At 50.1% G+C, this 23,348-nt stretch overlaps 4 protein-coding genes across 4 annotated transcripts; all 4 read right to left on the reverse strand.

Moving 5' to 3' along the window:
* Positions 1 to 12,428: 12,428 nt before the first annotated feature.
* Positions 12,429 to 13,946, reverse strand: LOC117855883 (uncharacterized). The gene is made up of 2 exons (XM_034738281.2): positions 13,513 to 13,946; positions 12,429 to 13,382 (listed from the first exon to the last, which is right to left on the reverse strand). Exons 1-2 carry the CDS (start codon positions 13,796 to 13,798, stop codon positions 12,673 to 12,675), a joined length of 996 nt encoding a protein of 331 aa, XP_034594172.1. The 5' UTR covers positions 13,799 to 13,946; the 3' UTR covers positions 12,429 to 12,672.
* Positions 13,947 to 15,228: 1,282 nt separating this feature from the next.
* Positions 15,229 to 16,645, reverse strand: LOC117855882 (uncharacterized). Its single transcript, XM_034738280.2, has 2 exons — positions 16,134 to 16,645; positions 15,229 to 16,013 (listed from the first exon to the last, which is right to left on the reverse strand). The coding sequence occupies exons 1-2, from the start codon at positions 16,630 to 16,632 to the stop codon at positions 15,517 to 15,519; spliced, it is 996 nt and encodes a 331-aa protein (XP_034594171.1). The 5' UTR covers positions 16,633 to 16,645; the 3' UTR covers positions 15,229 to 15,516.
* A 903-nt stretch (positions 16,646 to 17,548) lies between these two features.
* Positions 17,549 to 18,534, reverse strand: LOC117858351 (uncharacterized). Its single transcript, XM_034741407.2, has 2 exons — positions 18,198 to 18,534; positions 17,549 to 18,113 (listed from the first exon to the last, which is right to left on the reverse strand). Exons 1-2 carry the CDS (start codon positions 18,475 to 18,477, stop codon positions 17,854 to 17,856), a joined length of 540 nt encoding a protein of 179 aa, XP_034597298.1. The 5' UTR covers positions 18,478 to 18,534; the 3' UTR covers positions 17,549 to 17,853.
* A 1,429-nt stretch (positions 18,535 to 19,963) lies between these two features.
* Positions 19,964 to 20,844, reverse strand: LOC140220056 (uncharacterized). Its single transcript, XM_034741409.2, has 2 exons — positions 20,487 to 20,844; positions 19,964 to 20,370 (listed from the first exon to the last, which is right to left on the reverse strand). The coding sequence occupies exons 1-2, from the start codon at positions 20,752 to 20,754 to the stop codon at positions 20,231 to 20,233; spliced, it is 408 nt and encodes a 135-aa protein (XP_034597300.1). The 5' UTR covers positions 20,755 to 20,844; the 3' UTR covers positions 19,964 to 20,230.
* Positions 20,845 to 23,348: the final 2,504 nt, after the last annotated feature.

The raw sequence follows: 23,348 nt of genomic DNA on the forward strand, positions 1-23,348 counted from the left end.
GGCCGAGGTGACAGGCACGCTGTCTTCGGCGGTATGGCCCTGTACCTGGCATGTCAGGGGGTTGACGGGCTGGAACGGTGCCCCGGTTTTCGAATTCGAAACCGGAGACTTTGACCCGGTCGTCGTCGCGATTTCTTGCACGGACGTCGGTGCAGGCGCCGGCGAGGATAGGCGCGGCTGCGCCGCCACCGGCGACGCCACGGTGCCCTCCGCAGAGGAAGGCACGAGTTGGGCGTGCACCGGTGCAGCTGACGACGTCGTTGGCGGCGAAGAAGCCCCAACTGCTGGTGCGCTGGGCATGTCCTCTGAACACCGGAGGACGCACCTGCGGCCGGCGCGCCGCTGCATCCGTCCTCCACCCCCTCCTGCGTGAAGAAGCCGTGGAGACGAGGACCCACCCCCCTGGACTCGCCATAACCGCGGTCCGGGTTCCCGTTGTGGCCGGAGTCGCCATCGCTGGACGGCGGCGACGGTCCCGGCGACGGCGACCGCGAACGGAAATCAGCTACACTGCGCAGATGGATGAGCACGTTGTAAACAAGCGTTTTCTTCTGCCGGAGATAGGGAGGGAGGTTCCCAAATATCCGCTGCATATCAGGATCCTCATACACGACATGCTGTTCGTGCTCGGCAATGACAAGCTTCTTCCTCCTGGGGATCCTACTGGGATTGTCCGTCCATGCTTGGATTCTCATCTTGGACATGTCAGCACCATCCTCCGCAGCCATCTCCATGTGTTCAACCCAGCAGGAGGACGACAACAGCTTCCTCGCCGTGCGCAAGCTCCATGCATGCGCCGGAATGCCTTCTAACTCCAGCGTGACTCTGAACTGTAGTGTTTGCGCCTCCGCTCTGACGAGACGAGTCCAAGGCCGGAAGAAAAGCCGCACATCGCCGACCGGAACACTCCCGGCGCGCATCGCCGCATCTCTGGCGCGCTGCGAGGAGAACGACACTAGGAAGTTCTCTGGTCGAAAATGGCGGATCGTGAGGTTGTCATCCGCGGCATCTGGGAGCTCGACGATGGCGGCGCGTAACCCTTCCAGTGAAACCTCCTGCTGGCCTCCCGGCACCGCCGCTAGGAGGGATAGCCGAAGCCGTCCTTCAGCCGCATCCATTTCCGCATCGTGCGAAAGGACGCAGAGGGCGAGTCGCCGGGTGTCCGGGCGGCGTGTCGTCGTCGCAGAAGATGGAGTATGCATGGGAGTCCTGGGCGGTGGTGTCCCGCGAACCTGACGGCCCCTCCCTTAAGGGCGGCCGTGGCAGGTTGCGATCCGGTCGCGCCGGCGGCACACCGCACACCACGACCCTGCGGAAGAATGGGCGCCGGCTCCCTGACGGAAGCGTGCGTCCCTGCGCGTCGAGGAGCGGCCACGAACGGAGTGACCGTCGGAAGAGGTCACCGGGGACGGAGTCCGTCCGTGGGCTTCGTGTCCACGCGGGGTCGGGGGAGAAACGTTGCGCGGGCGGACCAAGCGGCGCCCACCTCCCTCACCGGAAGAGACGGAGCTCATCGGACTCCGCGGCCGCTTGCAGTCCTTGGCTAGATGCCAGAACCCGCGGCAGCGGAAACATCTGGTCGGCAGACGACAGTTGGCGACAAGGTGCTTGTAGGACAAGCAGTTCAGGCAGCGACTCGCGAACTCCTGTGGGATGCGCTTGGGTGGTGAAGGAGGACGCGCATCCGCTGCAAGCCGTCGTTGAGCAAGTCGCTGCAGGCGGCGGCGCCTGGACTGGGTACGCCTGCCCTCGGCCGTTGTCCAGCCGTCCTCAGCCGGGGTAGCGGCCGGTTGGACAAGCACGGAGCGAAGCCGTCCGCGCCCGGCGGTGTCCTCCGGCCGATGCAGCGGTAGACCGTGGACCAGGGTCGTCTGGCCGCGGCGTCGCTATGGACGGCGGCCATGGCGGTCCCCTTTCCTCGGTCCAAGACGGTCGTGTGCCGGCGCGGATGCACGACGCGGCGCCGCGGCCACAGGGGGTGACGCGGGAACCGGTTCCGGCGAGGCGGGCGCCCGCAGCAGAATGTCGAGGTAGGAGGGCCGCGGCGGCGAGGCGTAGGCGGACTCGGTGTCGGAGTCGTCGAGCCACCTTACCTGCTTCCCTCTCCCTCCCGAAGCGCCGGGGTAGAAGGGCGCATCATCAGGAGAGAGGACAAAGGGGGATGAGCGTGGGCTGTGGGATTGCGGTGCGGTGGTCACCGGTGCCGGAGTGGAAGCCGGTGAGGGTTGGTCGTGGGGACCGCGGCGGGGGGAGCGCGATTAAGAGCTGTGCATCAATAAAACTGCTACGGCCTTATAATGCATTATCAAATGGAAACTTTTCATACTGAATGCAATGCAGCATACATTAGGAGCACCGGGAAGAGCTTTAGCTATGTTTTTTTTTTTGCAAGAAACCAACTCTTCAATCAAACCATAATCTTTATGAAGCCCTGAAAATTGATGCTGAAATATAGTTAATTTCAGCCCCCAACAATTAAAAAACCAAAGATATGGTACTCGAAATCGCTAACGACGACCGTACTTCCTTAGGTATCACATATAGAACCACATCAAATCCTTCACGATTCTCTCATTTTACTGCCTGCGAAAGAACTATCAAACAATTCAAATTAGATGAAACATAAGAGTGGAGCTCCTTAGTCATTATGGGACAACAAATTACTTTCATAATGCTTGTCAAACCACAAAATCATACCTGCTGGAGGCATTGTCTTCTTATCATTTTCGATGACAATCTCTGAACCTGTTCTCTCAGCCCAAACTCATACTGGTTACGAGCTACTGCTCTGAAGGTATCACCTGCTGCCATCGATACCTATATTGTGGTTCAAACCAGTGATGTAAACCAATTAGTTTTATTTGATGCGAAACCATGGTTGATATAGAGTTATAAATACAAGGCAAGAAGCACTTTATAGTTTATAGCACATCAAATACGACAGTGCACAAATCTGAGGGAGCAGCTAGGTACATATTTTAAAACTCTAGCAGTAATGTACTGACCCTGATAGAGCGAGCTCCCACCTACTGCCGTTTCTAATGTTAGGACACTAAGACATGGTTCATGAATTTCAAATATGTTTGACAAAGTTAGCCCGTGCTTCGAACAAGCTGGGCACGGATTTCTCACATGCCCTTGTGACAGATTTTCATATCAACGGTCGGGTAGGTAAGAGATTTATGGATGGTTGAGAAAATGAATGGTTGGAATGTTGAATGACACAGCATGTGAACGAGATGAATGATCTAGGGCCTTGTTTACTTCCCAAGTTGGAAGTTGCAAAATTGACATTTTGCCATAAATGCGACACTGTAGCGTTTCGTTTGTATTTGTGAATTATTGTCCAAATATTGACTAATTAGGCTCAAAAGATTCGTCTCGCAAAGTACAACAAAACTGTGCAATTAGTTTTTGATTTCGTCTACATTTAGTACTCCATGCATGTACCGCAAGTTTGATGTGATGGGGAATCTTCTTTTTGCATAGTGTCAAAGTTGGGAGTTTGGAGGGAAGTAAACAAGGGCTAGATACGCCATACGGCCACGTCATGCTAGCTATCTTCAAGTAGTATTTATTCTCACTTTGCTGTTGATCTCCATGTCACTGTAAAAAACGATTTCTAGGGGGTGGGTGAAATTGCCACCCGCATCTACAAAACGGGGTTGTTACTGTAGTATACAACCCGCCGGAGAACCATTTGTAAGGCCGGGTCACGGGACGACCCGCCCCTGAAAATGGGGGCGATTTTCAAGGGCGGACGATGGGGTGACCCACCCCTAGAAATCATGATTTGCAAGGGCGGGTAATCCCATCACCCGCCCCTGAAAATAGCCCCCATTTCCAGGGGCGGGTGGCGGCATCACCCGATCCCGAAAATTATTTCCACGGGTGGGTAATGACGTGGCCCACCCCTAAAAATAGGTACAATCCTTGATACATGAATGCGCCATGGACATCCTCAGTAGAACACTTGGCAGAGTGCTTTACTGCCTTCCTGAATGTGACTATGAATGTGACTATGGTAGAAATATAAACCGTAGCTTGTCATATATAAACCAACAAATAAGTCATGTCACAACTCAATATAATCACAACCAAATGATAGATCCCACACAACATATAAGACATGTCACATTACATATGAAGTTCATAGATCACAACTCAACATAACCAAATAACAAATTCCACACAACAGAAATAGAACCAAGATTCATTGACAAATAGCACTACTACACTATATCCATTTCTTCACTTAGCATGAGCTACTCCTGAGGCAAAAATCCCAAGCATGACACATATACAACCAAGGTTACAATAGCAGTAATGGCAGCCATATTGCATCCACCCTAGCAGCTTTGTTTTTCTTGGCCACAACAGTCTTGTTTTTCTTCCCTAGAAGATGCTTCAACTCTCCCACTTCCAACTTCAGTTCATTAACATGCCCTTTCATTTCTCCACACTGGATCTTAAATTCACACATCTTCATCTTCAGATCATAATTTGCCAGCTTTATTTAACTTATCTCATTCAACAAACCAGTGCTTACCGGTAGCTGAGGAGGCTAAAATCCAGCACTTGACTGAGCTGCTTACCGATAGCTGAGGAGGCTAAAATCCAGCACTTGACTGAGCTACTGCTGTTCCTGGAGCAGTACACGCCAATTGATAGTTTGGAGGCACCAAATGGGGAAATTTTTTCCTTCAAATGGTTCAAGTACTGAGGCTCAAACCTGTATTGGTCACATGTTCTAGGATCTCCCTACATCAACAACACAAATGCAAGTCAACCCTATGGTTCCAACACGGTTGATTCCATGATGTTAGGGTTGCAATCTTACTTTAATGTTGTTGGGGGCACTTGTAGAAGATGTAGCCCCCATTGCTCTTGAACCAAATCACCCTGATTTCGCACTTATGGCAGTTAACGAGGGGGAGTGGCACGAACTGGTTGCGGCTTGGTATTGACGATGGGCAGCAGCTCAACATGACCTTCACTTGCTTGTTCTCGATAGATGTCAAGGAGCTAGAGGATGATGAGAAGGTCAACAGCTTGCCTTGCCTCCCTTGTCCTCCTCTGCGGCGGCAGAAATTGTGGCGGCGTGGCTACAGCGGCAGCGGTGGAAGCTTGGTGGTGTGGCGGCGTCGTGCCCGCGCGAAGGAGGCACCGCGGGAGGAGGGGAGGAGGCGCGGCATTGCGGCATGGCGGTGGAGGCATCGCAGGGAGGCGCTGCGGCGGCGGAGCTCGCGAGGGAGGGGAGCGGCGCTGGAGCAGAGGCGGTGGGAGGCGTCGGGGAAATTTTGGCAGCCGGACGGCGTCCCGCGGGCTTCTCCAAAAATTTGGCTAAGTACCCGTGGATGCTACCATATAAAGGGTGGCGTTAGCAGGGGCGGGTGACACCATCACCCACACCTAGAAATTATTTCTCCTTTTTTATTTTTGTTCTAAAATGTATTTTGGAGCTATTAAATGATCTCAAATGCAAAAGTTGTTAACTGCAAAGTTTAATGTCTCGTTGAGCTCTACAATTTTGATAAAGTTTGTACTCATCCGAGATGAAATGAAAAAGTTTGTATTAAAAAAATACATCTACTAAATGTATGAGTACATGTGAATGTGTGTAGTGGAAGTATTTTTTTAATACAAACTTTATATCAAAATTGTAGAGCTCAACGAGACATTAAACTTTGCGGTTGACAACTTTTGCATTTAATACATTTAATAGTTCCAAAATACGTTTTAGAAGGAAAACAAAAATGGAGAAAATATTTCCAGGGGCGGGTGATGGCGTCACCCGCACCTGGAAATCGTTTCCAAGGGCAGGTGGTGACATCACCCGCCCCTGCTAAATGGCAGCATGTATGGTGGCACCCACGGGGACTTAGCTAAATTTTTGGAGAAGCCTGCGAGACACCGTTAGGATGCCAAAATTTCCTTGGCCCTCCCTCCCCGCTCCGGCGCCCCTCCCCTCCCCTGCCCGCTCCGCCGTTGCAGCGCCTCTACCGCCGAGCTGCAACGCCGCGCCTCCACCCCTCCTCCCACGGTGCCTCCTTTCACGGGCCGCCACCTTCGCGCCCTCCCCGCAACCTCTCCTCCCCGCGCCGGCAGCCTCCCATCACGGTGCGTCCCCTTCCGCCAGTCACCGCCGTGGTGCCTCCCCTCCCCGCATCGAGCGCCTCCTGTCCCCTTCCACGGGGCACCGCCGCGGCACCCTCCCCGCGGCCTCTCTTCCCCGCGCCTGCCACCTCCCATCGCGATGCGTCCCCTTCCGCTGGCCGCGCAGCACCTCCCGTCCCCTTCCGCAGGCCATCACCGTGGCCGAGGCCGGGCCCTCCTCTCTGCACTGCCACCATGGCGTCCTAGCTCCCCACGGTGCCTCCCCTCCTCGCACCGCTCCACCGTCGGCCGGGCCCTTCTCTCCGTGCCACCGGTCGGGCCCTCCTCTCCGCACCGCCGGTCGGGCCCTCTTCTCTGCGTGCGCCGCCTTCATGTTACGAATGACGTATAGGAATATGAAGTAAAGAATCAAGCCACAGAGGAGACACACGATTTAATGTGGAAAATCCCTCCAATGTGAAGGGTAAAAACCACGGGCACCAACCAGCAACAATCTCACTATCTCAAGAGTTTTGGGTTACACGCCTATGGCGGCTTACAAGAGAATCAAGTCTCCACGAAACCCTAGCAAGGGTGTATATACTGTACCGGAGTCCCCCGCACCGCCCCCCCCCAAGCACAGGGGCCTCCGGCGACGGGCCTCCGCGCCGTCAGAAGCCCGGCCTATATCCTGGAGTGAATTTGGAACAACTCCAACACTTCATCCAGTACACAATCACTTTTCTTTAATTTTCTTTTCTTTTTATTTTTTTTCATTTTGTACTTAGTGGACCTGTGAATTGTGAAATTATGAAATTGGTAAAATTTGAAATTGCACTTAGTGAATTGTGAAATTATACTTAGTGAATTTGTGAAATTGTACTTAGTGAATTTGTGAAATTGAACTTAGTGCATTGTGAAATTGTACTTAGAGGGTGTTTGGATACTAGGACTAAAGTTTAGTCCATGTCACATCGAATATTTGAAGGCTAATTAGGACTAAATATGAGTTAATTATAAAACTAATTACACATATGGAGGCTAAATGGCGAGACGAATCTATTAAGCCTAATTAATTCATCATTAGCAAATGGTTACTGTAGCAGTGCATTATCAAATCATGGACTAATTAGGCTTAATAGATTCCTCTCGCCATTTAGCTTCCATCTGTGCAATGGATTTTGTAGATAGTCTATATTTAATACTCCTAATTAGTATCTAAACATTCGATGTGACATGGACTAAAGTTTAATCCGGGGATCCAAACAGCCCCTTAGTGAAAATGATAAATTGTTAAATAGTGATTTTTTAATTTAATTTTTTTATTGTGAAATTGTGAATGTCAATTCAATTTTAAATTTTGAAATTTGAATTCTCAATAGGGATGCATGCATGTGAATTGTGTGGCAAATTCTGAAATGGTAAATTGTATATTGCGTGAGAAATAGTAAATACAAACTCCATATGAAATTCTTTATATATTTATCATCTTTTAATTTATATGTAGAACTTGTAAATGGATTCCTCACCATTTATGCACCAAATGGATGCATCGAACGAAGGTGATGCTTCCCAAAATGAAATGGACCAAATTGCATCCTAGATGCCGTCATGAGAGGGTGAAGCAAACATTGGTGTAGGATCTGGGGACGAAGATATTGACAGAACGGAGATAGGAGCAGGGGCGTGGGTAGAGGGCGTGTGGCAAGATCCTCTAGATCCACACCCTTTGCCTCCGAGAGAAGGCCGTTCAACGGTGGATTTTGATCTGGATTACAATCCAATCCAAGTGAGGTAATGCCAAATATAATTGCCACCCAATATTTAGTGCACATTTTCATGTACTAAGTGCAATGACTTTGATTTGCTTAACCTTATGATTTGTGTAGATGGCTCCCACCGGAAGAAGTAAACGTTGCCGCCAACCCCCCACCCCCCAGAAGAACTTGAAGACAGTGGTAGCTCGGCTCCCGAAGCTAAAACTACAACCTCTGAAGTCAAAGTAAAAAAAGACGGGGTGAGCGAAGAAGAAACCAATACCCTGAAGGCAAATGGAGAGTCGATGTTGTCAGCCCAGCAGGAGAGCCCATAGATCCTCCGATGGTGCATCCAAAGTTTTGGAACGCAATAGAAGCAATAATTAGAACAAAGGAGATTTTGGATCCCTTGATCTCTGATTGGCTATTGGTTCCTGAGGGGAGGAAAGAAGAGATGTGGAAGCTTTTGAAACAAACATTTATTTTGCCTAGATCAGAAGAACTCAGGAAGCAAGTAAAAGCATTATGCCAGGAAGCAGCTTGGTGAAGTTTTTCACCGATGGAGGGGTGAACTGAATGACAAGTATGTCAAAAAGGGCCTAACCCCCTTTAATGAACATGTGAGCATCACACCAGCCCAATGGGATGAGTTCGTAAGGCAAAAGACCTCTCTGGAAGCTTTATCCCTAAGCCAAAGTAATAGAGAACTTGCACTGAGCAACATACATAAAGTTCACCTTGGGCCGGGTAGGTACCGAGGGAAGATCCACAAGTGGTGGCAGAATAGGGAGGCAGCAATAGCCGCAGGGCAACCTGACCCTTTTGAAGGCTTGGATGAGCGTGGCTAGCAGTAGCTTGCAGCAAGGAAGCCTACAATAGTAGATGGTAAACCTACGTTTTCAACACCCAAAACCAATCAGGTGGCAGAAAAGATATACGATCTTTTTGAGCGTCAGAGGAAATGAGAGTTTGTACCAAATAGGGATAAAGATGTGCTCAGTTTGGCCCTTGGGATGAAAGAGCATGGAGGCCACGTCAGAGGAGTTTCCTCGAAGTTGAGCATCAAGGATGGGTTCGAGAGGGATAAGGCTAGTGTAGAGTCACTCCCGTTACAAGGAGGATCTAAGAGAGGCAGCAGAGAAAGCACTACAAACTAGGTTTAAGGACTTTTTGTGGGCAACATTTGCGGAGCAGCAACAAAACGGTGAGGCCAATATACAGATGTCGATGGTCATGATGTCACATCCGCTATTGGGCCAAGCGAATACACCAGTTTATGCTCCGAGCAGCGGTGACTCTACGATAGCACAACCATATCCGATAGATTCTATATGCATCAGTATTCTTTGCTTGTTGCACGTTCCGGTTGGTAGAGCTGGCAGGATAAAGGGGGTTGCCAAGGATCTTGCGATTCCAGTTGGCGGTTTGTTTGAGGGAAAACCTATCCCGTGCTATTATGCATGCGTAATAGTACTTAAAATTAATTCAAACTATGATGATCATGAGATAGACATTCCCATTGCGGAAGATGTCCATTGCCTTAGACAAAGTGTCAGCAATACCATACTGTGGCATAAATAAGATATCATACTATCTTCGATTCCTTCTGAGCATGCACTAGTGGACTCAACACCACCGGGTCCAGCATCACCGGCTGCAACATTTGAAGAACAACGGGTGGCCACACCAACGGTTGCAGCATTAGAAGAACAACAGGTGGTCACACCAATGGCTGGAGCATTAGAAGAACAACGGGTAGCCACACCACCGGCTGCAACATCAGAGCCGGTGGACTGGCCGGAAGACCATCCACCACCTGCTCAAGCATCACCACAACAACAATGGGTGGACCTGCCAGAGGAGCCACAACAATAACATGTGGACCTGCTAGAGGAGCCACAACAAAAATAGGTGGACCCACCAGAGGAGCCACAACAACAACAGCTGGACCCGCAATTAGTGCCTCGAGTCATACTAGCTTACGAGAAGGAAGGATCAGACATTGTAGCAAGATGGCACGTGAGCAACAAAGCAGCCAAGATGGCCGACAAGACGGCAGCCAAGATGACAGACAAGATGCAAGACATCCGACGACCGGGATATTTGAAGGCCCGCACTGACACAGAGTACAACTTGGTCGTTGGAGTCAATGACATACCAGATTTATCAGATTGTCCTTGAAAATTTGAGTATGGAAAACCATTACTATCCGACTGGGCAATCGTCAGGATTCCAGGTGAAATGCAAAGGATGCACAATTGGTACATGAGGGCATGTAGACTTGGGCTCAGAACCATATGGGCACAGTACTCACAGGATGTGTTTGGACCTCCATTCAATGAGGATTCCAACAAAATCTTCTTCGATTTTCGAGACATTCATGATGTGTTCCGCCTCTCAAAGCTAGAGTTACAGCTTGTCAGATTGTGGTGCATGTAAGTGCTTCATCGATCCTAGTATCTTGTATATATGCTATGGACTACACATAAACTATGCATAACTAATTAATTGTGATACATTGTACAGGATGCAAGAAAATGACGTGTATGTTGTAAACAAGAAGGCTGGATATCTTGATCCTTGTGCTATTTGCGAAGTTAGGCACAACTTCCCGAGCCAGTAGGGAGACAACCATGAGAAGCTAGCTAAGTACAAGACAAAGAAGGACAAAAGGGCAAAACGAGTACGACAACCTAAAAAAAGCTATGAGGAGGATTTCAGCCTACATAGTGTATATGATGCTCAAGTGGTAAGATAGGCATTACATATGGGCACCCTACAACTTCCAGTGAGTCTAAATTTCTACCATTTGTTATAATATATACACTTGGTCCTTCATGCCTGAAAAAACCGTATATAATATTTTTTTAGGGGTCACTGGATTACGTTTAAGATAAAGCAAAAGAACGGAGTTGTGACTGTATTTGACTCATTGGATTATGACCAGAGTACCTACAAAGAATTCATATTCATCCTACAAAAAAGTTAGTGAATTTCTTATTATGTACACTTACATTGTGCAAATTGTCCCTACCCTCCAAAGATTACATATAAACTAACTTCTCGTTTTTTTCAAAACAAAGCTTACCAGCACTACATTACCAATGAAGGGATTCATAACCCAAGAAACCGAAAGAAATAGTTGTACGCACAAACTTTCCGTACCACAAGCAACCATCTGGTTCTGTGCACTGCGAGTATTACGTGTGCGACCATATCAGGATGCTCAGGAGATACACAACTGATCCCGAACGTGTAAGGGGCAACCTTTCATATATATAGGGATGTGTGTGTGTATACATTGCATTCTTTTCCGCCTATCTAACACTTGCTTAATTTTTTTTCATGGATTTTAATTGCGGCCTCGACTACACAGTTCGCGTCTCCATGAGCAATAATTTCTAAATATAGATGCTGATTTATGTCGTTTCATTTTGCGTGAAGTGGTAAACCCGATGGGTACCTATTATCACCCAAAACACGAATTAGCACAAGAAGATAAATACATTAACCTCCGTAAGTGGGAGAATCAAGAGTACCGCTAAGGCTAGCCTCCATGAGTGGCAGAAAAATATGTTGTCAATGTGCAATATATATCTATATATATATATGGTTTTATTTTCTTATTATTATTATGTACGCTTAAATTGAATTTATGTATATACTCTATGTCGATCACTATAGCTTCTTCAATTCAGTCGCACACTAGACTGTTAGAGTGAAATTAGCGGGAACCAAAAGTTTTATAAACCGGTATGAAACAGTTTCGACAAATTCAAATTTCAATCGTTAAATTTTTTAGTGCGAACGATATTTCCAGAAGCGGGTGATGGCGTCACCCGCCCCTTAAGACACCGTTACCAGGAGCGGGTGATGGCTTCCCTCGCCCCTAGAAATAGCTTTACAGGGGTGGACCTTTTACCCCGCTCCTGCAACAACTATTTGTAGCTGCGAAAGTTAGGAGCAGGTGACGTGCCCGCCCCTGCAAATGCTATTTCAACCGTCCCTGAAAATCGTTTTTTAGCAGTATGTGCTTCTTAAAACACGTTTCAATGATGTCAATGATGTCAGGTAGATTTCGCCGATTGGTACTGGGAGATGGTTGTAGTTGTAAACATATGGCAATCTTGTATTGCATTCACTACTGAAAACTACGCGTGCATCTCCAGATCCGTGTGCTCTTCAGATTCGTACAACACAACAAAACCACGTAGCAAGGGGAAAAGTAAATTCCACATGTACTTGTGGCCGCATAAGTTATCTTAGTCATTCATTTCTCTCACAAGATATCCATCCAACCGTTGAATTTCTCACCTACCTATGAATCTCTCACCTACCCATGATTCATCTCACCATTGATTTTAAGATGGACGGCTCAGATAGACCATGTGGTCACATATATATGAGAAAAATCAATATTCGCAGGCAAGTGGTCACTTATAACACATCATTTTTCTGCATTTTCTTGCTCGAATTTAGAAGACAAGTGAACTAGGAGATGGGTTAGTTGGTGTCCATTCGTATCACCACTCGTATCGCTCTTCAAAGAATTAAAAAAATTCACATTCTGCAAGATATTGAGCACGTGCAGAGCGCAGCTCTGCGTTCCTCGGTTTTTCGAACACGGCAATCACTTATCAATTTACACTCACATCAACAAGCTCTTCATCAGTCGCCACTTTATTCAGCAGGCATATACATCTGCATTGCACATCACATTTTCTCTACTGAGATCAACGTACGGCGGCGCCGGCACGAGCACACTTGTGCCGCATTCGGCGTAGGCGGAGGAGCGGCCGGCGTTGCTCGCCGACGACAATCAGGGGAGGACTTTGCCCCATGCTTGATGGCTGGCGTCGTCCGGGTCCGGTTCCCCTGTAGGCTGGACGGCCTCCTGCTTCTCGTGGAAGGGCGCCGCCGGCCCCACGCCGTCTTGCTTCTCGTGGAAGGGGTGATCAGGCAGCGCCGCGGGCCAGACAGCGTCCTGCTTCTCGTGGAAGGGGTGGTCGGGCAACGCTGCCGGCCCGACGCCATCCTGCTTCTCGTGGAAGGCGTGGTCGGGCAACGCGGCCGGCCCGACGCCGTCCTGCTTCTCGTGGAAGGGGTGGTCGGGCAACGCTGCCGGCCCGACGCCATCCTGCTTCTCGTGGAAGGCGTGGTCGGGCAACGCGGCCGGCCCGACGCCGTCCTGCTTCTCGTGGAAGGGGTGGTCGGGCAACGCTGCCGGCCCGACGCCATCCTGCTTCTCGTGGAAGGCGTGGTCGGGCAACGCGGCCGGCCCGACGCCGTCCTGCTTCTCGTGGAAGGCTTGGTCGGGCAACGCGGCCGGCCCGACGCCGTCCTGCTTCTCGTGGAAGGGGGCGCCGGGCAACGCCGCCGGCCCGACGGCGTCCTGCTTCTCGTGGGAGGGTTGGTCGGGCATCGCCGCCGGCTGGACAGCGCCTGTGCCTGCGCGGAGAGGCCTCGGCAGGCTCCCGGTGTTGCACCTGTCGTAGCACTGCCCGTAGCAGTCCACCATGTCCTTGCCTTCTGCAGATCACCATGCCACAGACACGCACGGCACGGTTACCTCAGAAAAACTCACGCCAATTCGAACTCAACTCCCAAGCGGATCGGTGAACGCGTGCTCAAAACTCAAGGCGCTAGATTGTTACCGTACCTGCACGGACGCCGTGGCAGGACGCCCTGACGCAGTTGGTCTGGCACGCGATGGCGAGGCCGCCGACGTCGGCGGCGGCCACGGGGCGGCGGCGGAGCGCGGCGTCGGGCGCGCAGGTCTTGTCGCAGGCGTAGCTGCAGTAGTCCCTCATGGACTTGTCCTTGGAGATGCAGTCCTTGAAGCAGAAGTCGTAGCAGTCCGCGTACGCGCCGGCCGCGAGCAGTGGCAGCGCCGCCGCTACCAGCACCGCCGCCGCCGCAGCAACCTCTAGCCGGGCAGCCGCCATATCCCTGTCCGCCGCCGCGCGCCTCGCTCGCTCAGTTCTTCTCACTGGCTCCGAAGTCCAAACTGCTCTGCGTCTCCGAGGAACTAGACGCTCGCGCGCAGCGCGCTCTTATAAGCCACCGGCCGGCCGGCGCTGCTCTGTCGTCGTCTGTCACGCCGGGCGCGTGCGGGGGGGGGGGGGGGGGGGGGGGGGGGGGGGGGGGGGGGGGCGGGGCGGCGGGCTAGAGTTTTGTGCGCGCGCAGGACGGCCGGAGTAGCAGCGCGTGGCGTGTTGGTCTGTCCAACAGCTAGCGTAGCGTGCGGTTGCCTCCCGTTGCCGCCGCCTTTGCCTGGTTCGGGGCCGGCAGCGGTTGGAGGGGTGGGAAGTGTGAGCGGTGGCGCCCGATCCAGTGCAACGGGTTTTTCTTTTCTGCCGATGAGAGGAGCGCGTCTGGATGGATGCCCGTTGCCGGTTGCTGTTTTTTTGAAAATTATTTTGCATTGTGGAGGGGGTGAGTGATCGAGTAGACGATATTCTAATATTCGACCGTGGCTTTCATTTTGAACTGCTTTTTGTATGAGGCTTTTTTAAAAAAAAAAATAATATGTTGCAAAGAAAGCTTTTTAATCAATTATTAGTTGCGCCTCTTTATTCGTTCTGAGCATGTGGCACTTTCTTGTGTTCATTGCTCTAGGGATGTTTTGTCACACAGATCGTTTCGCTATCGCAGCTGATCTTACTTCTGCGCCGATTGTACCGGAGAACAAACGATTGAAAAGAATTCAATTCAGTGCTTGTTCAGTTTGATGTACATAATCATATAGTTTGAGAAGGATAGTGGCAAGGAACTGAACTATATTCTGCACGCCAATCCCCGTAAATCCCTATGCAACTGAACATGCCATTAGTGATGTCTGATCATCACCAAATGCCAACTGAAATTGCACTTGGATTAGATGCCTAGCTAGGCGCAACAAATATATAGTAGCCATTGATTAAAACATTTGAATCTTATGATGGAGTAACATTGTACAATTGATTTTAACTCTGATTTAGAATTCAAATAGGTTCTGCAATATAATATGAAGTGTAACAAAATATTCTTTTAAAGAAAATAATGAGGTGCAATGCAAGATAATTAGAACAAAATTTATCATTCTTGCGCATTTTGTTCCTTGTATCTTTTGCAACTAAACCATCGAGTGCCAAGTGATACACCGAGACATGGACCAAACCATGATAAAAACTCATACATTTGTATAGTTGTAAAGGAAAAATCGCCTAAATGCATCTTTGCCCATTTTACAAAACCCCTGCTGCTTGCACAAATAGGATATGATATATGTACTCTGGCACCTCTGAACTCTGATCTCCACCACTTGTGAAATTAAAGATCAATAAGATAGTAGTAGTCACTAGAAAGTGTGCATCACCATATTGCCGGCACAAACTTATGCTGAATGTGAACAATGCAATGTAATAATGTTCACTGATACATGACATGATCTTCAGTACATCCTGCAGACAAAGACTCACGGAACTAGGCTTATGTAAGATTTATGCCCAATCTACGTCTACCAATCGGGATAATCCTCCCATCTTGTTATCGAACATAGCAATCCATCAGTAATCGCATTTAATTTGAAACCACTACTTAATCATTTGTACGTATGCTATCACGGGTGAGTTATCCTTCAATTGCGGCTGTCGGGCGGCCCGATCGTACGCGGCGGCGGCTCTCATCCCCTCGGTCCTGGATTCCCTGGTGGCTTCGGCGTCCCCGGTGCTGGCATGGGCACTGGTGGCGACGGTGGCCTAGCTGGTGGCTTCGGCGTCCTCGGTCCTGGCATGGGCGCTGGTGGCTTGAGCGGCGGCGACGGTGGCATGGGTCGTGGCTTCGGTGTCCTCGGTGCCGGCTTCGGCGTCTTAGGCCGTACCAGATTCAGTGTATTGGGCGGTGCCGGCTTCTCCTTCATGGGGGGATGATTCATGGGTGGCATCCCCGGATTCAGCACCTGCACCGGTGGCTTTGGCGGCGCTGGCCCTGGCATCGGCGGTTTCGGCGTCGGCCCGGGATTGGGAGGGCTCGGCTTCGGGCCATCGTGGTGGTGGTCGTCGTCGTCATCGTCGTCGTCGTCGTCGTCGTCGTCATGGTGGTGGTGGTGATGATGGTGGTGGCCGTGGCGGTAGCATCTGTAGCCACATCCCCTGAGGCAAGACGCTCTCCGGTAGCTATCTGTGTAGATGGATATAGAAACACACAGGGAAATGAATGCATTAACAGAGCCAACGACGGCTTCGTCAAGATTGATTCAGGGTGCATGACTGGTAAAAGTAGGCAAAGCGGTGGACGTACACGGTGGCAGGTAGAAGCAGGAGTGGGCGACGCAGTGGCGGTAGCAGATGCCGGGAATGTAGTCGATGCAGTCATGCGTGCACTCCACGCTGCACTCGTCGTAGTCGCCGTCGTCGTCGTCATCGTCGTCGTGGCTGTCTCCGTGATCATCGTGGTGGCCATCATGGTCATGATCGTGGTGATCATCGTCGTCGTCGTGATGATCGTCGTGGTCGTCATCAGATACGGACGAGGCGGCGAGGGGGCGGATCCCATTCGTGAAGGCGTCATCGTCGTCGTCGTCAAAGTCGTCGTCGCACTTCCTCATGCAGGACCTGTAGCACCTGTGGTACATGTGGTGGTCGTGGTCCTCCCACCCCACGGCGGAGCAGAGCGCGGCGACGGCCAGGAGGCCGGCGAGCATGGCCGCCTTCTTGGACCGCGCCATTGCTGGCCCCTGATCGTACGTCAAGCTCGATGGAAAGATGGGGTGCGTGGGTCGGTGCGCTGCTGGTCGCATATGTACTGCGCCGGCCTGATGAGCTAGCTAGAGCTAACTGTATAGTTTTCTTGTGCTGTTGGACACGCAGCGCCATTTGCGTGCGTGCGGAATGCATGAGGCTGCAGTGTTGCGGCCTGCAGGGAGTCCGGGAGTGTGTGAACTGTGTGAAGCGGTTGCGTGACAGAGACAGCAGTCCAGCCGGCCAACTGAAATTCTTAGCATTTGAGTTCATCGCTTCCAGAAGGAACAAAAACATTTGATCTAGCTAGTGAGAAGAAGTAAATAATGGTATGTTGGTATACGCGTCGCAACATTTTAAATGCTAGCTGGAGAGAGGCACCATTTAGCACCAGATTGGGTCATTGCAGACCGACGAGGGACATGAATTTGTTCTGTACTGAAAACATCTTAAACCATGTGGACTTGAGCACAAACGGATGCTAAGTTCTCTAGTCCTCTAGACATCACTCTCTAGCACCCGAATTTCTTTCCTGGCCCTGACATAGCGAGTAGTCACGCCGCCACCCTGTCCTCGTCTCCTTTCATGATTCAGGCAACCGTCACTATTCACCTTTCTTGAGTCTTGCCACACCCTCCTTCCTTGTCTCCCGTGGCAATCCCCTGTATTTACCCTAAAACAGTAGAACCTTACCACCATGGGTCCTTGTTTAGATGATCAAATTGAAATTACTAGCATGGATGGCGTATACTTCCTCCGTCCCAAATTATATGCCGTTTTGACATTCTTAGATTCATATCATAGTTGTTTAGATGGACGAGGGAGAACCAGTACATCCATTAAGCGCATGCTATCCTTGAAAATTTGCGAATAGATTTTAAGTGGAGAGCACCTCGTAGCGGCCGTGCGTGTCAGTGTACACACGTCCTTTTGCAGTCGCACCAACTTGTGTACGTCAGACAGACAGACACCAAGAGCATAAAACTTAGCTGATGTGTATACATATGCTGTGTGTACCATAGAAGATACATTTCAGTACATCATGCGTCCATTTATAGAACTACTATTAGGCATTTGATGTTATGGTTTGTGCCCAGCAACGAGACACATGTATAGCATTTCTTATATCCTTACTAGCAGCAGCAATTAATTCGGACTCCGCACTGCGTATACATTTATACGACGACGTATACCATGGGACCTCTACTTGATCGCACGCATGTACGTATATACGTCAAGCACGGCGAGTTATTCTTGCTGGCAGTGGCGGATCCATCCTATCAGTTGTAGTTGTTGTTGGCGTTCACGGTTTCGCTGCCGGGGGGACACGGCGGCTTCTTCGGCGGCGGCGGCGCCTTGGGCGCGGGTGGCTTCGGCGTTGGCGTTGGTGGCGTTGGCGGCCTCGGCTTCGGTGGTGCTGGAGTTGGCGGGTTCGGGGGCCCAGGCTTGGGCGGCTTCGGGCCGGGACCGGGCGCAGGCGGGCCGTGGTGGAAGCACTTGTCGCAGCAGTTCTTCATGCACGTCACTTTCTCCTTGCTATCTGCAGAACGGATGCCAAAAGCAACACATGAGCAGATAGATTGTTTGGGGGGGATGGCGTGGGTCTTGTTAGTTGTGCACGTACAGGGTGGGAGGCAGAGGCAGGTGCTGACGACGCACTGCTCGTAGCAGAGGGCCGGCAGGTCCTCGAAGCACTCGTGCAGGCACCCGGTCTTGCACCGCCGGGAGACGCCTCCGCCGTCGCCGGGGGCGCCGTCCTCGGCGGCGTCCTCCTCCTGGCAGTCCCTCGCGCACGACTTGAAGCACCTCCACTGGTGCATGTGGTCGTCGTCCGCCGCCCTCGCTGCCGCGGCCAGGAGCGCGGCCGCGGCCAGGAGGACGCCGAGCGCCCTGTAGCCCGCCATCGATCTGGTCTCTCGGTCTGCCTGTCGTTTAAAGCTGAGCTGCGTGCTGCAGCTTGATCGATGGGTGGGGATTGCATGGGGTTCCTGCGGGTCCAATATATACTGGTGCCGTGCCGGCCGGTGCTGTGAAGAGCGACAGCGCGACACGTCGTGCGCGCATGCTGAAAGCGTGAGGCCGTGCCGCCCGGCTCAGCTCACCATGCATAGATTAAAAAAATTCTAGCAACAAACAAACGGTTGTTTTGATCTCATAAACAGGTGCAATGAGATACAAGCAGTAGTGGTTAAAGAATGAAGTGAAGAATTCTGATGGTAAAGGTTACTCGACAGCAGCGTTTAAGAAAGTGCTTGCCTATTTGGAGACGATTACTGCATATTGTCTGAAACTGAGTCAGCCACCTAGGTGTGCAGCCCCAAAGCATGTCAAGCAATGTACTCCACGGCCACCTGATTTGGTTTGCATTAACATCGATGCAGCGATTTTTGCCTCCTCTTCAAGTTGGGTCATTGAGGTGTTGTTTTGGAACCATATGCGTAACTGTGTCCAGATTTTGCAGTGTTCCTGCGCTCGAAGAAGGTTCCATAGTGTGGTCTTGCAATCTAATTGTGTGACATTAATTCTAAAGATATATATGTACCTGCTAGAGATAGAACTACAACGGGTTCCATCGTACTCCCTCCATCCCAAATTATAAGTCATTCCAAGAATCTGGGAGAGTCAAAGTATCTCAAGTTTGACCAAATTTATATGATAATATAATAACATTTATGATGTCAACTAAGTATCATTAGATTCTTCATCAATTATATTTTCATAGTATACCTATTTGATGTCATAAATCTTTATAATTTTCTCTATAATTTTGATCAAACTTGAGATACTTTGACTCTCCAAGATTCTTGGAATGACTTATAATTTGAAATGGAGGGGTAGTTGATATTAAATTACTGGTATGTAATTTCGCTTCAATATCCGGTGCTAACAAAGTGGCTCATGTGCTGGCTCAATCAGGTGATTTCTTTGCTTATTCGGTCTTCCCTGTATTATTCCAATTTTATCGGATGTCTTCGAAGAGATTTTTGATCCCAGTTGTATCTAGAAAATTGTGTAGTCTGAATTTGTAAGCGAATGAATAGAGCCAACCTTAACTTTAAAAAAGAACATATTGCGACGATACCTTTGGGGTAAAGATATATAGATTGACTGTATCATCATTTGCCTAGAGTGGGCCGGCTTTTGCCCTATGGGAGGGCTCGTCGTGATTGCTGGGGACCAAATCCTAAGCATTGTATCTTATTTTCGATTACTACCCTTAACCATCTACCAGAAACCATTAACCATATAGGAGCTCCCGTGTGCAGTACGCCCTTTTGCACTTGCACCAATTTGTGTACATCAGGGACCAAGAGCGTAAAACTTGAATACCTGATTTGTGTGTGTGTGTGCACCATATGGATCGGAAGACAAATTCGAGCACATCGTGCATTCGTTTATAGAACCATACTATTAAGCATTTGAGCCCAGTTTTTTTTGAAACATATTGAGCCCAGTTCACAGCAACGGATCGGAGACACGTAGCAGTATTTCTTATCCTTTACTAGCGGCAGCAATTGATTCGTATCCGTACAGTCATACCACATATACCATGGGACCTCTACTTATAGATAGCACGTGCGTACGTTCGACGTCAGGTTCCATGAGCTTTTTTTTTATTATTCTGGCTGGCGCATCCATCGTATCAGTTGTTGGCGTTCACGGTTTCGAGCCCGGCGGGGGGCACGGGCACGGCTTGGACTTAGAACCAGGCGGCTTCGGGCTAGGTCCAGGCTTGGGACCGTGGTGGAAGCACTTCCCGCAGCACTTCTTCATGCACGTCACTTTCTCCTTGCTGTCTGCATAACGAGTAGCAAAAGCAACAGCACGTGAGCAGAGCAGTAGATTTCTTATTTGCTGCTTACTGCAGTAAGCGTGTTTGAAGCTGGGTCCTTGGCTGTGCAATGCAACGTACAGGGTGGGAGGCAGAGGCAGGTCTTGACGACGCACTGCTGGTAGCAGAGGGCCGGCAGCTCCTCGAAGCACTCGTGCAGGCACCCGGTCTTGCACCTGCCGGCGGAGACGCCGGCGTCGAGGGCGTCCTCCTCGCCGTGGCAGTTGTTCGTGCACGACTTGAAGCACTTCAAGTGGTACATGTGCTCGTCGTCCGCCGCCCCCGACGCCGCCGCGGCGAGGAGCGCGGCCGCGGCCAGGAGGACGCCGACCGCCCTGTACCCCGCCATCGATCGCTGGCTCGCTCTGGTCTCTCGGTTGGTCGTCGTCCGAAGGGTGAGATGAGCTTAGCTGCTGCAGCTCGATCGATCGATGGGATTGCATGGCGTTCCTGCAGCTTCTATATAGACTGCCGCTGGTGCTGTAAGAGCGGCGACAGCGCGACGCACCGTGCGCGCATGCTGAGAGCGTGTGGCCGCCCGGCCGGCTCGGTTCGCGGGATGATGCGTGCACGGAAACAAGGAACCGAATCTGTTCGAACGGAATGAGCTGATGATCTGAGCTCGACGCAGCGAGATCCGCGCGGGTTCATGCTTTCCTTGTTCGCGGCACTGGTTATACCTTCGCGGTTCGCATGCCTTGTGCGTTCGGATGGTTTCATCATCACTAGCTTACCGTAGTAGCTAGTCATCATCAAATAAAAGTGAGGTGTGAAGTTGCTTCAGTTCCGTGTCGTTTTCAGTAGCTAGTTCGAACTTTCCATCAAGGTTCAACATTGAAATGCGCCGTGCACTCCCTCCGTTCCAAAATGTAGGATATTTTAGCTTTTCTATATAGATAGATTTTGCTACGTATCTAAATATAATATATATTTAGATGCATAAAAAAATTACGTATCTAGAAAAATTAAAACGACCTATAATTTCAAATGGGAGTCTGTATATCTAGCTCTAGCTGGATTGAAAAATTCCAAACCTCTCAAATGTGGGTTCCAAACTTCCAGTGGGGAGATGTCTTCGAGTTCTGGCACGCAAACTAACGTAACACAATTTTTAAAACTTCGCATGGATTGATAAAACTTTGGACCCGCTAAATACGCTTTAGAATTTCCGTGAGTTCTAATTTACAATTTTAATTGCTTGTTTATTTGGGCCGGTTCACTGGACAAAAGCGAAAAAGAACATGCGAAAGCATCGTCACATGTTTTATACATTAATTAATTAACTCTCTATGTCAGCCCACTAATTATTCCATCGTTATCACTTCTCAATTTCTCAGTCAAATTACGTATACCGGATGATGTGCTTTTGTGAACTGTGATTCCCGCTATGCCTTCACTCTGTTTTCTCTCTGTGCAGTATGTGTTCTGATTCCTCTGAATGTTCTCCATGTTGTTTTGTTTGTTGATCCATTGAATCCGGCTCAGGTGGCGGCCCAGAGGGGTCTGTCCTTTTCTTCCTTGATTTCGAAATACACTTGTTACATTAATGCCATTGTTACCTTCTTTTCTTCCGTTCCAAGGGAAAATATGAATTTGAGGCCATTTTTTTTTCTTAGTTGTTTTTCTTTGTTGGTTGGTTTCACTCAAACTGAGTGAATAGCCTGTAGCAAATTAGCCCTCAGAGGCTAGAAAAGGCCCAACGTGGGCCTCGATCCCTTTCGGCCCAAATGACGTTGGCCAGGAGGTCACTGCACATGTAGTGGCAGCAGTTTGTACCCCTGTGGAAAATTGATGAAGCTCAACCTTTCCTCGCAAAAACAGATGTCCAGCCTCGTTGCCTTGCCTCAGACACATTTCGAGCGCCCGGTACAGATTTTGTCCGCGCTCACACAATGAGATACGGTCGATTCTTTTTGCATGTGAACTATGGGAAAGAATGGTGTTAAAATTAACGTGTATACTCATCATTTGTGACCATATACTAGAACTGAGCAATACTACCAGTACGAGGGGGTAGGGGAAAAATTGGTTGGCAACATGTGACACCAAACTCTTCAAAATACTCACTCGCAAATTGGTGAAATTGGTGGACAAGGAAAAGGAAGAGGCTGGACAAAACAGCAAGAAAAAGCTTTGATTCACTTGTGGTCCTGGTGACGTGGTCCTTATGGCTTGAACATAACGCTCAGACTTTCAATTGGTGCCAACGAGAAACGACCTTGGATCCTTCCACAAAAATCTCGGATGAAATTGAACCTAGAACTAAAGAGGTATTAGTGCCGGGTACAACAACTAGGAGCACCGGAGGGGTCTTTAGTTCCGGTTAGGGGCATCAATTGGGATAGAAGAGGAGTTTCTAGTCCCGGTTGAAACCACCATCCGGGACTAATGGGTGACATCTACTTTAGTCCCGGTTGGTGACTCTATCCGAGACTAAAGGAACTCTTTTAATCCTGGTTGAAACCACCAACCGAGACTACATCCTCTCTTTTTTTATTTCCCCCGCACCCGTTATTCCTTATCTTCCCACCCCCACTGGACTCTTGGCCTTATCCTTATCACCCCACCATATCAGCCGGCTTCTCTTTCCCAGTCTCCCTCTACCGCTTCCTCTCTCCTCCCCCTCCTCCTCTCTCTTCCCTCCACTGGATGCCGCCGGCGCACAGGGCCTGACCGCCGGCCGCTATCGGCGCGCGGGAACTCCCCGACCCAGCCCCAAGCTGCCGGTTGCCGCCAACTTGCGTGGCCCAGCGCAGGCGGTCGAGATGGCCTGATGTGGCGCGGGTGGGAGAGATGGCTGGCGAGCTGCCACCTCGCGTGGCCTGGCATGGCGCCGATGGCCAGCGGGAGAGAAGCTCCCGTTTGTGGATACAAGAAGCCAATGAATGTTTCATTTGTGAGTGATACAATAGTGCATGTTTTGTTTGTGAATGATTCATTTGT

Source organism: Setaria viridis, chromosome 5, assembly GCF_005286985.2.
Source record: "Setaria viridis chromosome 5, Setaria_viridis_v4.0, whole genome shotgun sequence".
In the NCBI taxonomy this organism is placed as follows: domain Eukaryota; kingdom Viridiplantae; phylum Streptophyta; class Magnoliopsida; order Poales; family Poaceae; genus Setaria; species Setaria viridis.

Coding starts and splice junctions, on each gene's coding strand:
- LOC117855883 (XM_034738281.2), bottom strand. CDS start 13,798: ATGGCGGCTGCCCGGCTAGAGGTTGCTGCGGCGGCGGCGGTGCTGGTA. Junction 13,383..13,512: donor CTGCCACGGCGTCCGTGCAG/GTACGGTAACAA, acceptor GGTGATCTGCAG/AAGGCAAGGACATGGTGGAC.
- LOC117855882 (XM_034738280.2), bottom strand. CDS start 16,632: ATGCGACCAGCAGCGCACCGACCCACGCACCCCATCTTTCCATCGAGC. Junction 16,014..16,133: donor CTGCTTCTACCTGCCACCGT/GTACGTCCACCG, acceptor CCATCTACACAG/ATAGCTACCGGAGAGCGTCT.
- LOC117858351 (XM_034741407.2), bottom strand. CDS start 18,477: ATGGCGGGCTACAGGGCGCTCGGCGTCCTCCTGGCCGCGGCCGCGCTC. Junction 18,114..18,197: donor CTGCCTCTGCCTCCCACCCT/GTACGTGCACAA, acceptor TCCGTTCTGCAG/ATAGCAAGGAGAAAGTGACG.
- LOC140220056 (XM_034741409.2), bottom strand. CDS start 20,754: ATGGCGGGGTACAGGGCGGTCGGCGTCCTCCTGGCCGCGGCCGCGCTC. Junction 20,371..20,486: donor CTGCCTCTGCCTCCCACCCT/GTACGTTGCATT, acceptor CTCGTTATGCAG/ACAGCAAGGAGAAAGTGACG.